The sequence below is a fragment of the Silene latifolia genome, chromosome 11, assembly GCF_048544455.1.
Source record: "Silene latifolia isolate original U9 population chromosome 11, ASM4854445v1, whole genome shotgun sequence".
Classification (NCBI taxonomy): Eukaryota; Viridiplantae; Streptophyta; class Magnoliopsida; order Caryophyllales; family Caryophyllaceae; genus Silene; species Silene latifolia.
Genome location: NC_133536.1, coordinates 156539321 through 156553812, shown reverse-complemented (window position 1 = coordinate 156553812; position 14492 = coordinate 156539321). Strand labels below are relative to the sequence as shown.

The following is a 14492-nucleotide window of genomic DNA, read 5'->3' as shown; positions in this document are numbered from 1 at the left end:
TCCCAACACAAACCTGAGTTTGATTCTGTCAGGATTGCATCTGTCAGATTCAGTTGAACAATTTATTTAAATTACTTTTGGTTATCTAAACCTCATCAAATTTTGTTAGTTTTTAGTTAAGATATCATAGTAGATTGTCTCCAAATTTCAAGATTTTAGGAGTTCATTTACTAGTTTAAACAGATTTTAGAAGCTCATTGTGTCCTACTGGATTCTCTCTGAACCTCTCTTTGGAAGCTCAAATATTTCTGTGTCTTAACCCGGGTTTGACACTGCACTAAGCGACCACAAACAAATGAGTTCACATGCTATTATGTCATATGCAATTATATCTTCACAACTGAATCCACGGAGGCAAAAACAAACTATGCTTCTAACTGTTTCACAGCCCCAATTAAGTCTAAAGAAAGCAAAAATTTGACCATCTGTATAAATCAAAATTTCTAGACAAATTATTGGTAAATAAGGAAAACTACAGAGGTTATAGAAAGCATCACAAATGGCAACGGCTAAAATGGACCCAAAAGGCATTTGACCAGAAAGGTACAACACAATAACAATAGCCAAGATAGAAATATTCTCGATAAAACTATAACCATAACAACAAAGGACCAACAAGCTAAAAGTATTGTAATTGATAAAACATGGCTCTTGATTAAAAGATGCCAGTCCAAAAACAACTTCACTGAGCTACAATGAACAATCTGATCCGAACAGAGAAAAACTAAAGAGATTTTAGCTTGGGTAAAACCTATATCCGAAAATTCTTTAAAGTAGACAATAGACTAATAAAAGTTCTACGGACTAAAGTGGAGAGCAAATCAATGTCCACAATTAAAGAAATTGACGGACAAGGCGGATTGATTGAATTTAATAAGAGCAAAACCTCAACCAACAACAAATTGAGAGAGGACTGACTACTTACATATGAAAAAATTAACCTATGAGATGAATAAATAGCCACCGATATCCAACCACCACTGACCGGCTTGAGAAGCAGAAAGTGGGATCCAAAGGAAGGCGCTCAACTTGGAGATCTAGGAGCCAACAAGCCGAGTAGAATGCAAGTTTGTCTCTGCCACCACGACACCAAAGATCCTGAGACGGAAACGATAAAGGCAATGGAAACCACCATGCCGCCATCGCAACCATCGCCTCTTACCACTAGATCGGTTCTTGTTTGTCTCTGAAAATGAGCATTTTTAGTAAGGAATAAGGAAAGATGATTATTAGAAGGGGCGAAATGGAGATTAAGGCTAAAGGCTCGTTTGAAATGGGAGTAGTTATTAAGGGAATAATAGAGCTAAAATGAACTAAAAAATGGAGGGAAGGGATGAGGATGAGAGATAGAAATGGATAGAAATGGAGAAATATAGTGTAATAGTTCCTCCATTAGGGGAGTAATAATTACTTGAGGGGGAGGTAGGTAACAATTACTTACTCCCCTAATGGATGAACTATTACACCATATTTCCCCATTTCTATCTCTCATCCTCACCCCTTCCCTTCATTTTTTAGTTCATTTTAGGTCTATTACTCCCTTAATAATTACTCTCATTCCAAGCGAGCCCTAAGTGTGAATTCCTCTGTTAGTTCCGATCGTTTTTGAACTAATTTTTCTTTTTTTATTTTGGGATTTCTCCTCTCTCTAGATTTTGTTAGAGAGAGGTTCTCTTTGGCTGGCTTTTTTGGTTTTTATTTTTATTTTTTTTGCATTGATCTAAATGAAAAGTGTACTAATTTTTTTTTTTCAATCAGAAAACGGGTATGAATTTGTAGTTAATATAAGTTGTATGAACTTGTCTAAACTGAGCTTATATGAATTTGAACCGAACTTATATGAATCGAATCGAATTTATAGGAAATTTAACCGAACTTAACTTATATGAAATTTGAATCGAACTTATAAACCGAATCGAATCGAATCGAACTTATAGGTGAATTTGAATCGAACTTAACTTATAAGAAATTTGAACCGAATCGAATTATAGAAACTAAACTGAATTTATAAGAACTGAACTTATAAAAATTAAACTGAACTGAACTTAAATGAAGTGATGAAAATAACCTTACTACAAGAGTCACATACGCGACATATGCATATAATATTCTTACCAAGTTTTAGGCTATGTTATTGGTATGGGATGTTGACTCAAGAAGCAATACCAACTAATCATGCCCTTTCAAAGCTAGACATCGACCACTATACAAAAAAAAAAACAAAATTGAAAATATTACTTACTCCGTCTCGATCAATAATTATCTATTATTTTTGGCACAAAGACTAAGGAAAAAGAAATGAGTGAATTTGAACTACACAAGACCTATAACCCACATGTACATTGAAAGATGCCTACAAAAAATGGCCAAATAAAAAAATAGATAACTATTCACTAAAACAACCCCAAATTGAAATAGATAACCATTGATCGGGACGAAGGGAGACTCTCCACCACTATACAAAAAAAATTGAAAATATTATTATTTGCAGCTCCAGGACCGTCTTTAAGGATGTTCAAGTGGTGCAGCCGAACATAACCCCGACATTTTTGAAGCCCCTAAATGCCCATTGCTATACTAAAGAGACAAAAAAAAAAGTCTGGTCGATCTTTCTGTTCACAACATAGTTATCATGCAATATATAAATTCTACAAACCCCAAAATTATAGGACTATTTGTTTTTAATATCTTCAAAAATAATTTGTCTTTATTTATAGCAAGAATTAAAAAGTTAAAGAATTTGAGTAAATACTTTTTAAACTTTATCATCCTCTTAATCATATTTTAACAAAACAAAATTTGGTTTACCGAAAAGACGTTTGTAGCATAAATTGTATTTATAATTATTTTGTATTTTTTAAGGGGCCGAATTTTAAATTTTGCACAGGGCCCCCATAATTTCCCAGACGGCCTTGTGCAGCTCTTCAGACTGGACCACATATTTTTCCAAGCCTCTTAAGAGTTAAGATCTTTCGGAATTAGATTCGTGGCCCCATAATTTCCCAGACGGCCTTGTGCAGCTCTTCAGACTCGACCACATATTTTTCCAAGCCTCTTAAGAGTTAAGATCTTTCGGAATTAGATTCGCAACTACTGTAATTTGTGAAATAGTTTTACATTTAACATTAATGTAAAGCACTTAATGTTTTTTCAAACAGCGACAAATATATAACTAGGTTTTATATTATTCATGGTAATGATAATGTCTGTCAGTAAAAGCCATCTTTCAAAGGATTTGAAAATAATTTTAATGAGTTATTTGAACTAGAAACATGAAGAACAAACAAATGGACCCAAGGAGTGCTTAATGGACAGAAATGGCAAATTTGGGGATGGTGTACCAGTTTCACTGAAACAAGACCATCATAGTACAACTTACGACCTCCCATACTTGTGCTATACGCCACATCTATTGAGAACTATTGAGTTCATGTTCTGATAACAGCAGATATTAAACAGGTAGTATAAGTTTACACCGATGCAGTTGGTTAAACACTTGACTGACTTCGTTAACATCGTGACAGTACTCGACAAGGGCCAGCATCAAATGTCAAAACCTCAAAACTGTCCTAACACCATTTACAACAAAAATCCATATATATATATATAATGATAATGACCTGCTATGTATTATCACAAACACCGTTTTTATTTTAATCACGCACAATTGTCTCAACTGTTCCAGATAAAAAAAAGAAAGAAATAAAAAAAAGAGAATTTTGGCAGACAGCATTCCGAGTGCAGGCCAACAGAACTTAAATTATACTTCCAATTATAATACAAATACGGCACAGGTATCACATATAATAATAGCCATTGATCAGGCTGCACAGCAGACAGCAGGGGACGAGGCAGGCTCACTGACATGAAGAGAGAGCGGATCCCACTTCATCATGTCGCCACAACCGCCAACACTGTTCACTGTGACAACCTGCAGAGTTTTCGCAGGAGTTTCTGATAGGGTCAGCTTATTTGCAGCTTTGGCCTTGAGACGGTACCGTTCAGCCCTTGACCCAATGACCTGACCGAGAATTGAAGCTCCAATAGTAAAAGCCATGGCACTCTTGGGCATTAAGACACATTTCCTAAGCATGCCTATGAATGGGACTGCTGCATGAACAGCGGCAAACCAAGAAGGTGAAAACTTCTTGGTATGCTCTCTCCATATACCCAATGGCACATTTACTGCCATACCCAAGAGTCCAATCGCAAGTATTTTATTAGGTAAAGGTTGAGGCCGAAGGTTTTTTGCAAAGGCAGTCTTAGATATTGCCGCCCGAGCTGCAACAATGGCTGGTGGGCACTTGATGATTACTCCGGGAGGAGGCTGAAAAACCTTTGCTACTAGAGGTACAACACTACTCACGGCCCTATACGACTTGGCAATTGGACAGTTCCCTGTTAGTAGCCATTCGTTACTCAATGACTCGTGCTTTCCGTCTCCTCCCTGGAAATATAGATATAATCAACAAGTTAGAGAAGTTGCTGGAGAAATACAGGATCAAAACTATGTTTCACCTGTCCGTCGCAGCGATTATGAGATTTAATAGTCAAGAGGTGTCGTGTGTGACAACTGACAAGATGAAATAAATTTTAAATAAGGACATTTTGATTTCATATGATGCAGAATAACATAAAAGCCTAGTTTGTTTCACCAAATATAGATTCGGTCCCGTAAATGACGGGGTAAGGAGGGATCAGACATTCACAACCTTAGCCCTGTGACAGGATATTGTTTTCGGGATCCAGATAACCCATATAATGAAAATTGCTTCTAATGGTTGCTCGACATAAAATGAAATCCAATTGATTAGCAAGTCATTTTGCATTATTCCATCACAATCTGGAGCCAGGATGATAGAGAGCCCATGGCTTCATTGGAAATGGAAACAACTTAAATTACCTTTGAAGAATTCTTCTTCGATGATTGAGACTTCTTCTGTTGGTTTTTCCACTTCTCAGAGAATGCATCAAAACCGAAGAGACCTCCAGAAAAACCTGAGAGGCTGATGGTGGCAGCCTTCGCAGCTAATGGGTTAAACTGAGGAGCAGGTGGGCCATGTTCTAGATTCTCAGACCGCACAAATGATCTCCCAGAAAGCGGGACAACTCCATCTTGTCCGTGAAATAACCTGAACGCCGTGTCAAAATTGGGGCCATCTTCAAAAATTGGACCTTTGGCTCCACGTACCTATGCAAACACAACAAATGAAATGCGTCAGAAATAACAAAATGAGTGAAACAAGTTAGCACCATGTAAGAAGAAAGCGGAATATTATACAAAGGAAGCAACAGGGTAAGTGAAACAATTTAAGCTAGATCAATGTCAAAAATCAAAATACTGACATTTTCTTAATCATGAAGATACATTTTAAATGCGAAATCATTCCAGTAGATTTCTCGAAAAGACATGACATACAGGTAGAGAAAAGTCCAGCGAAGATGCGAAAGATAAATTTGTTGGCTCATTGATATTCCTTAAAAAGGGGCATCGTTGAAAATCATGGTCTTCCGGAATTGACTCTCCTGCTAGTTCTCTGAAGCAAAAATCCATGTGTCCGACGAAAGCTGGTAAAAATGGAATGAAAGCTGAGGTCAACATTTCTATGATGCAGGAACAAGATACCAAATAAGGAAAATATAACTCAGCATTCAAAGCCTCAATTAGCTGAATTCTATGTTTTCGAATTGGGTAATCAGAAGACACTAACAAAGTGTACAAAAAGTTTAGCATGTATCAAGCCTTTGGTACAACACAAACAACATGTGACTAAAAGTAGAATGATTGTCAAAACATAAAAGTCTGAGTAACTTTATAAATATAAAAGGTGAAGTTAGTCATCCTATCCGGGTTATATTGTCGAGTAACAAAAGAAAGAAACAAAAAATTGACCTTTAAAAGTATTTACACCCCTCACAGATATTAGAAAATGGTGAAAGACATAACACGACAACAACAACAACAACAACAACATCAAAGCCTTAATCCGAAAATGATTTGGGGTCGGCTGACATGAATCATCCTTTAGAACCGTCCATGGGTGAACGCACACCTCAAAATGCGAAAATATAGAAACGAAAAAGTGAAAAATAAAAGGGGGAAAAAATTTGTTAACGATTGATGGAGGAGGCAAACGGGAAAAAGCTAGTACTGTATAATTCATGAAACCAGCTATTCATTTAAATCAGCCCTCTGTCTACCAATACGGAATTACCAAAGAAAAATAGCATAGATCCTAAAGCTCAATTTCAAAGTTGATACCTTGAGACATGAGAGTAGAAGAATAACAAGAATAACGTAATCAATTGCCTTAAGGGCTGATGTAAACGGTAGGGGAAGGGGTAAGGTCGATGAGAGTGATGATGTTTGAAAGGAATATCAGAGTCCCGGTTTAAGAGCTTATGCTTACGCTCGCCATCATATCATATAGATAGAAAAGGAATCACCAATATCAATTAAGATTCGATTTGATATGGGAAAATTATTTGATCCGATTGGATATAGGGAAATAGTGTTGTCCTAAGCGTAGTCATCAATCCAACTAAATATTCCTGATGATCATCCAAAATCGTCATTCATATTTTATCCCAAACATCATCAAGATCCTACTATGCTAAAGCTTATTAATCAATATTCTGAATTCCAGAAAACCAAAATCAAAGCTGAATCAGTACCCAGATCAGAAAACACAAAAGTAAATAAGCTAATTTAAAAATATTAAAGTATTTAATTGAGTGATTCAACAATGAAGTACTCGTAATAGCCAGCAAAACAATAAGCCAAAATTAAATTTAATTTGTTTAACTATGATTAAAATACTCGTGACAACAATGAACGAGACAAAGGGAGTAATAGGGAATCCAAAACATAATGATGTTAATAGAAGACTACACCATAGCAGACCTAATTACTCATAAATCAAATCCCAATAAGAATAAACCCACAATACCCCGATTAACGTTGACAAATGAGAAACAGATTGAATAATGACAAATAATATGGGAAACTATAAAATGAAATTCAAAAAAAAAAGGGAGAAAAAAAGGAAACCTGGAAGCAATGAAGAAAAGGAGAGTATAATTGAAGAAAGAATGGGAATGTGGTATGAAAATGAAAATAAGAAAGAATGAAGAATGAATAATTGGGGGTTGGGTTGGGTTGGGTTGGTTAGGTGGGTGGAAATGCGGCCAAATTGACAAATTGGTAAAAAAAGTAAGGAGTAATGGACAATTTGGTAAAAAAAGTTTTATTTTGGACAATTTGGTAAAAAAAAAATGAAGGGATGGACAAATACACCAAAAAAAGAAATGATTATCCAAATAATTAGCACAAATGATCATTTACGGGGTATATCCGTATTAAGTTTAATACGGGTCAAGTAGTCGGAATAAAACAAAAACAAAATGCATGAGAAAAATGCAATAAGATATACACGACCCGTTTTAATATTAAGACGGATATAGTTGTTTAAGGGTTCAGATCAAGTCACTTTCGGGTTTACTAGTTTCGAATCGGGTCGGGTTATCTCGGGTTGAGGTCCTTTTCGGGCCAACTAATATCAAGTTATTCATGGATTATAACCGGTTTGCAACAATAAATATTCGGGTCGGGTTACAGTGGGCTGGGTTAATTCGGGTTTCGGGGATTTAGTTCGGGTTGGGTTTATTCGGTACATCTGGCAAACGGGTCAGGCCAGCGCATGTCGAGTTAGTTCGGTTTCGCATTTTTTTCGGGTTTATTCGGGTCGAGTCATTTTCGGTTTCGGGTATGTGCGATATATTTTTCGGCTCACTTTCGGGTCAATGATTAAGATAAAAAAAGTCATTTCAAGTTTTTATGGTTAAATTAAAGTTAGATTTTGTCGGCTCATTTTTTGGGTTGGGTGATCTTGGATCGGGTCATTTCGGGTCGGGTCATTTACATGTCAAGAAAATTCGGGTCATTTTCACGCCAAGTCGAGTCAAACGAGTTATTAGCCACAAATAACTTGATAATAGTTGGCCCGAAAATGACCTGAACCGAAATAATCCGATCCGAAACCAACAAGTCCGAAATTGACTTTAGAACCCATAAACAACTATATCCGTCTTAAGATTAAAACGGGTCGAGTATATCTCACGTGTGCATATAAGACAAATTTGTTGCGTTTTTATCATGCATTTTGCTTTTGTTTTGTTCGGACTATTTGACCCGTATTAAACTTAATACGGACAAACCCGTCTTAAATGATAATTTGTGCTAATTAATTGGATTACAATTCTTTTTTTGGTGTATTTGTCCAATCCTCTATTTTTTTTTTACCAATTTGTCCAAAAAGAAACTTTTTTTACCAATTTGTCCACCACCCCTTACTTTTTTTACCAATTTGTCAATTTGGCCGTGGAAATGCAAAGGAATATGAGAGGGAGAAGAGATAGATAGAAAGAGTTGGTGTCGTGCTGCCCACACGCCTAATTTGACATTGACAATTTGGAATAAAACGTGTGTTTATTGCAAGACTAGACTATGTCTACCCTTTTACTTGTATATTCTACTGTAATGGCATGAAAGTATCTGTAGTTTGCGTTGAATTCATGCATCTGTTATGCCAACTTGGGTGGGGATGGCTAGATGCTCCACCTCCAATTTTGGTGGGATGGATGGATGCTCCACTAATACTATTATTATTATTATTATTATTATTATTATTATTATTATTATTATTATTATTATTATTATTATTATCCTTTGTTCTCATTACCCCTCTAATCAATCAATACATATATATAGAATAGAAAATTCTTGAACGATATTAGAAAGACCAATTTTCTTAGAATTCCTAATAAGAGTAGATTTTGAAACAAATTTAATAAAGTTATCCTAATAAAAGTAGATTTCTTAATATTTTAATAAAAACCCTAATATAAGTACATTAAATTTATTTTAATAAAATAAAATTATTCTAATTATAAGTAAGTGACACTCAAAATACACAAGTGTAGATACCCAGTATCTGTCAAGTCTCCAACAAACACCCGATGGTTATCGAACTACAACATGTTTAGGAATCGCAGCGTTTGATCGACAGTTTTGTACAACTATACGTCGGAAAACGTAAAACGATTTTGAAAATAAAACATTTCAAAACTTTTCAAAAGTACTTGGAATGTGAATCCCCGCAATAATGGTAAGATAAAAACAATAATAAAATGCGGAATTTTAGGGAATTTTTGAAACTTTTAAAGTTTAAAGCGCAAGTTCATTAAAATCTAAAACATAAATAAAGAATGTGGAAATAAAGTTAAGTTTATACAAACGTGATAGTCAAAGGTGGGGGAAAATATATCCCTCGAATGACAAAAATATAAAAGGTGAGTCTAAGCAATCCTACTAAACCGACTACTAGTCCAAGGTGCTCGCTAGCTCACACGTGTCTTCACCCCATAAATGCACCAGCTAAAACCTGTCATTCATGTAAACATGAACGCCACAGTCAGTGGGGAGTAACTCAAGGTTCTCCCAGCTACAAAATGTCGAAACACAGATAAACAGAAACACATTCGAACACCATAAATATAACTATTTGATGCAAGAACTGAGACATGAGACTAACATTCAAAACATGCGTAGTGAATCATAGATAAGGTATATGATACATATATTAGAGACAATCCAACCAAAACGTCATAAATGATAATACAACTATAAACACGATAGAATATCATATGTCACGGATAAACAAGATTAACATCATAATACAAGTGAATGGAAACCTTAGTCATGAACTTTGAAAGCCAAATAACATGCAATACACGAAATGGGACAACTAACATCACATATAAAGCAAAGCATCCGGCTCAGAGGCTACCTTTAAAGCATGTCCGAGACACAAATCCTTAAGTACCTTGACTCAGCGGTTACCTTTAAAACATGTCCAAGGCACGATCTCTAAAGTATCTGGCTCAGCGGTTACCTTTAAAACATGTCCAAATATTACAAACAAGTGCCCGACTCAGAGGTTACCTTTAAAACATGTCCGAGGCACAACAAATAAAGTATCTGCCTCAGCGGTTACCTTTAAAACATGTCCAAAAACTACAAACAAGTGTTCGACTCAGAGGTTACCTTTAAAACATGTCCGAGGCACAACACATAAAGTATCTGGCTCAGCGGTTACCTTTAAAACATGTCCAAATACTACAAACAAGTGCCCGACTCAGAGGTTACCTTTAAAACATGTCCGAGACACAACACATAAAGTATCTGGCTCAGCGGTTACCTTTCAAACATGTCCAAATATTAAAAACAAGTGTCCGACTCAGAGGTTACCTTTAAAACATGCCCGAGGCACAACACATAAAGTATCTGGCTCAGCGGTTACCTTTAAAGCATGTCCAAATACTACAAACAAGTGACCGACTCAGAGGTTACCTTTAAAACATGTCCGAGGTACAACACATAAAGTATCTGGCTCAGCGGTTACCTTTAAAACATGTCCAAATACTACAAACAAGTGTCCGACTCAGAGGTTACCTTTAAAACATGTCCGAGACACCACATATAAAGTATCTGGTTCAGCGGTTACCTTTAAAACATGTCCAAATACTACAAACAAGTACCCGACTCAGAGGTTACCTTTAAAACATGTCCGAGGTACAACAAACAAGTATCTGGCTCAGCGGTTACCTTTGAAACATGACCAAATACAACAAACAAGTACCCGACTCAGAGGTTACCTTTAAAACATGTCCGAGGTACAACAAACAAGCATCTGACTCAGCGGTTACCTTTAAAAATATGGCCAAATACAACAAACAAGTATCAGGGACGAGATTATTAATGTCACATTCATACTTATGGCTTGCATCTCACCATAAGTACGGATGTGAACATCAATCCCGACTATCATATCGCAACTAGAGGGCTTATAGCTCACCCCTAGTATCCGATAGGACCAAGACTCTCACAACCCAACAATACTAGATATTGTCAAGAGTACGGCCCCTCACAAGTAACTATTTAAAATAAATATTTCATACATGTATTATATTAATAAATATTCCACTTCACAATTTAACATGCAGGTTAAATAAAATATAACAAGCGATAATGAATAATTTACGTTATGTGAGATTTACGGAATAAAATGTGACCAAGTCCAACTGACTCATTTATGAGCGCAATAAACAAACTATAAGAAGCCCAATAATTGAATCACATTAAGCCCAACAAACAAGACATGTTAAACCCAACATATTACTCATGTAAAATCCAACCATTAAATCATGTTGAAGAGACCCAATTTGATTAGTTATTGTTGATGATGCCTTAAGACAAATTAATCTCATTGTTATTTAATCGCGTGCCTCTTAAGTTTTAACCATGTAGCATGAAGCTCCAATTGTTAATTCAAGGTTATCAAGAATGTCATCATGAAGATCAAAGATGAAGATTGTCATTAGTGCCAAAGTCATGTGTTGTAAGGTGATCGCTTAACACGAATTTACGTTTAGGTGCAAAAACAACAGTTCAGTCAACTGTTAATTAAGGCTCGTCTTTGAAAGAAATATTTCGAAAATATTTGAATCTTTTTTAAAATGCTTTCAATGCTCACAAATGTTTTCTGGAAATATTTTGAAGTCTTTTAAAGAATATAGAGCTTTCAATGACTTGCTAAGGAGTTTGCTTGCACAATAAGACACTTAATATAAATGGGTTGTTTGCTTTTACATTTATGGAAATGTTTATGGTTCCCATAAACAACCATTTATGCTTGTTTCTTGTTGGAAAACCCAGCCAATTTTTGTGTGTGTGCACAATCTGATTTCTTGCAATCTTAGGCACCGATTTCTTGAGGAAGACGGTTGCTTGGTGAAGAATTCAGATGGCTTGTGCATGTTGCCCAAGCAAACTACTTACATTATTTTATTCACTTGTACTTATGAGTGTAAGATATTTTAATGTGTAAAGTATACTACTTGGACATTATAAATAGCTTGCTTAATTCATTTTTACAAGTGTGCAATAACGAGTTTTAAACTGAAAAAGACTTAAGTTTTCAATCGAGTAAATTAACTTTGCAAAACCGTTTATCATTTCAAAATCTTTGAATCATTTTGAAAGTTTGTTTATTTATCTTTTGAGTCTTTTATTGAGTTATTGTATTGCACCTAATCGTTTAGTCGTGTTCAAGGATCCCGTGTTTTGTACTTAAACTTTATCTCATCCGTTCAATTAAGTGAACAACATTGAGATAAGTGGAGTCTTGTAACAACCAGGTAGAACCAAAAGAGTCGTAGGATAGAGTTATCCTTAAGCATGAAGTCTTCGAAGCGGAGTAGCTTTTGAGCACGGAGTCTTTCGGCGGAGTAGCCCAAAACAAAAGTCTTATTGCGGAGTAGCTTTAAGCACGGAGTCTTTCGGCGGAGTAGCCCAAAGCAAAAGTCTTGGAAGTGGAGTATCTTTTAAGCATTAGCAACCGGAGTAGGTTGGGGAGTTGTTTTATTATTCGGGGTGGTCTTAGTTTGTATGAGTTTACTTCTGAGACGTTTAATAAAATAACGCTGGACGTAGGTCGCGGAGTAGTGACCGAACCAGTTTTTAAAAAACCTCGTTTGTCGTGTCTATTTCGTTTTATTTCCGCTGCACACTCTACTCACGTTTTTATCTACAGAATCAACTGTTGAGTACACTGTAACTTCTGCTTGCTGAATCGTTGTTGAATACTTCTAACTCTCTAGTTCTAAGTATCGACTTCTCCTTTCATCTAAGCATTGTTTAAAGTGTTTAAGAGTTTTAAAAGAAGCTTTCATTAAGCTTAAATTTTTAAATAGACACCTAATTCACCCCCTCCCCCTCTTAGACGCTTTTGCCCGTGACTCTTCAATTGGTATCAGAGCCTTGTGCTTTTGATAGCTGGTTAATTACCAGAGAGTTGATCCTATAGTCATGGACGGGAAACATACTAAGTACCCTATCTTCAAAGGGGATAACTACTCCTGGTGGAAGCACCGTATGGAACACTACGTCAAAAGTACGGATTATGAGTGTTGGGTCATTATTCAAAAGGGTCCCCTTGCTATAACGGTTACTGACTCTGATGGGAACAGTGCCGTAAAAAGTGAGGATAGTTATGTCGAGGCTGACTATCGTAAAGTCGAGAAAAATTCTAAAGCCATGTCCATTCTTCAATATGGCATCGGTGAACAAGATATCAATCGCATCTCCGGATGTACCTCGGCTAAAGAGATTTGGGACACCTTAAACCTTGCATATGAAGGAACGTCTCAAGTCAAGAAGCATCGTATTGACCTTCTCATGCAACAATATGAGATGTTCAATATGATGAAAGATGAGTCAATCAATTGTCTTTCTTCTCGCTTTTCTAGTATTGTCAATGAACTTAAGGATCTAGGTAGAGAGTTCAAATCCGAGGATATAGTCCGAAAGATCCTACATAGCCTAAGTGATAAATGGCAACCGAAGGTGACGGCTATTGAGGAGGCTAAAGGTCTGTCCAAATTGTCCCTCAATGAGCTAATGGGTTCACTCATGGCACACGAGTTAAGTCTCGCAAAAAGCTCGGGTGAAAGTTCCAAAGCTAGAGGTTTCGCTCTCAAATCAACCTCAAGTGATGAGGAAGATGATGGAGATGACGAACAAGCCATGTACTCACGTAACAAGGCGGATATGATCAATAGTCACAATCCTAAGAAGTTCAACAATGCTAATAGAAAACGTTTTCAAAAGAAGAGATCTTATTCCACGGTGGCTTGTTTCAAATGTGGTGAGAAAGGTCACCTTATCAAAGATTGCCTCAAATGGAATAAGTTCAAATCTAGAGAAAAATGAGATTTTGCAAAGAAAGATTTTAAGCATAAAGTCATGTCTGCAATATGGGGTGTATCTGATTCCGATGAGGATGAAGTCCTTGAGGAAGAATTAGATGCCAAAGTTTGTATGACAACTCGTCTTGATCTTAACGGACCCAAGTATTCAAAGAAAGAATCCGCACTCTGTCTAATGGCTAATTCCGACGACTCCAGCGATGACTCCGACACCAAGGTAATGAATCTCAAGAACAAGGTGAGAACTCTTTCTAAAGAAAAGCTTTGTTTGATGTTTGATGATGTACTTGATAAGAGTCTTGCTAAAAATGATAACCTCTACGACTTGCAAACTCAAATTGAGGAAATTGCTGAAGAAAATGTTGGTCTTAGAGAGTGTCTAGACGAGATAAAAAAAAAGTAACATCATTCCATCACTCAGAAAAGAAATTAAGAAATTGAGAAAAGAAAACCTTGTTCTCAAGAATATTGCTAGCTCGTCAAAAGCAACAGTTGCCTCAACTGTTGTTTCTAATGTTGAAAAAGAAAACGAGTCTTTAATTATTCAAGTTGATATTTTGATTAAAGAACGAGACTCACTGCTAGTTGACCTTACCTCGTGTCGACATGATAATAACCAACTTGAACAAATTGCTATGTTGCTTAGTGATGAATGTAGTCATGCT

General features: G+C 36.2%; 1 protein-coding gene across 1 annotated transcript; it reads right to left on the bottom strand.

Annotated features, from left to right (window-relative positions):
• Positions 1-3578: 3578 nt before the first annotated feature.
• Positions 3579-7183, bottom strand: LOC141611986 (uncharacterized). The gene is made up of 4 exons (XM_074430675.1): positions 7052-7183; positions 5420-5568; positions 4904-5191; positions 3579-4447 (listed from the first exon to the last, which is right to left on the bottom strand). Exons 2-4 carry the CDS (start codon positions 5552-5554, stop codon positions 3821-3823), a joined length of 1050 nt encoding a protein of 349 aa, XP_074286776.1. The 5' UTR covers positions 5555-5568; positions 7052-7183; the 3' UTR covers positions 3579-3820.
• Positions 7184-14492: the final 7309 nt, after the last annotated feature.

Coding starts and splice junctions, on each gene's coding strand:
- LOC141611986 (XM_074430675.1), bottom strand. CDS start 5,554: ATGGATTTTTGCTTCAGAGAACTAGCAGGAGAGTCAATTCCGGAAGAC. Junction 5,192..5,419: donor CGCTGGACTTTTCTCTACCT/GTATGTCATGTC, acceptor GTGTTTGCATAG/GTACGTGGAGCCAAAGGTCC. Junction 4,448..4,903: donor CGAAGAAGAATTCTTCAAAG/GTAATTTAAGTT, acceptor CTATATTTCCAG/GGAGGAGACGGAAAGCACGA.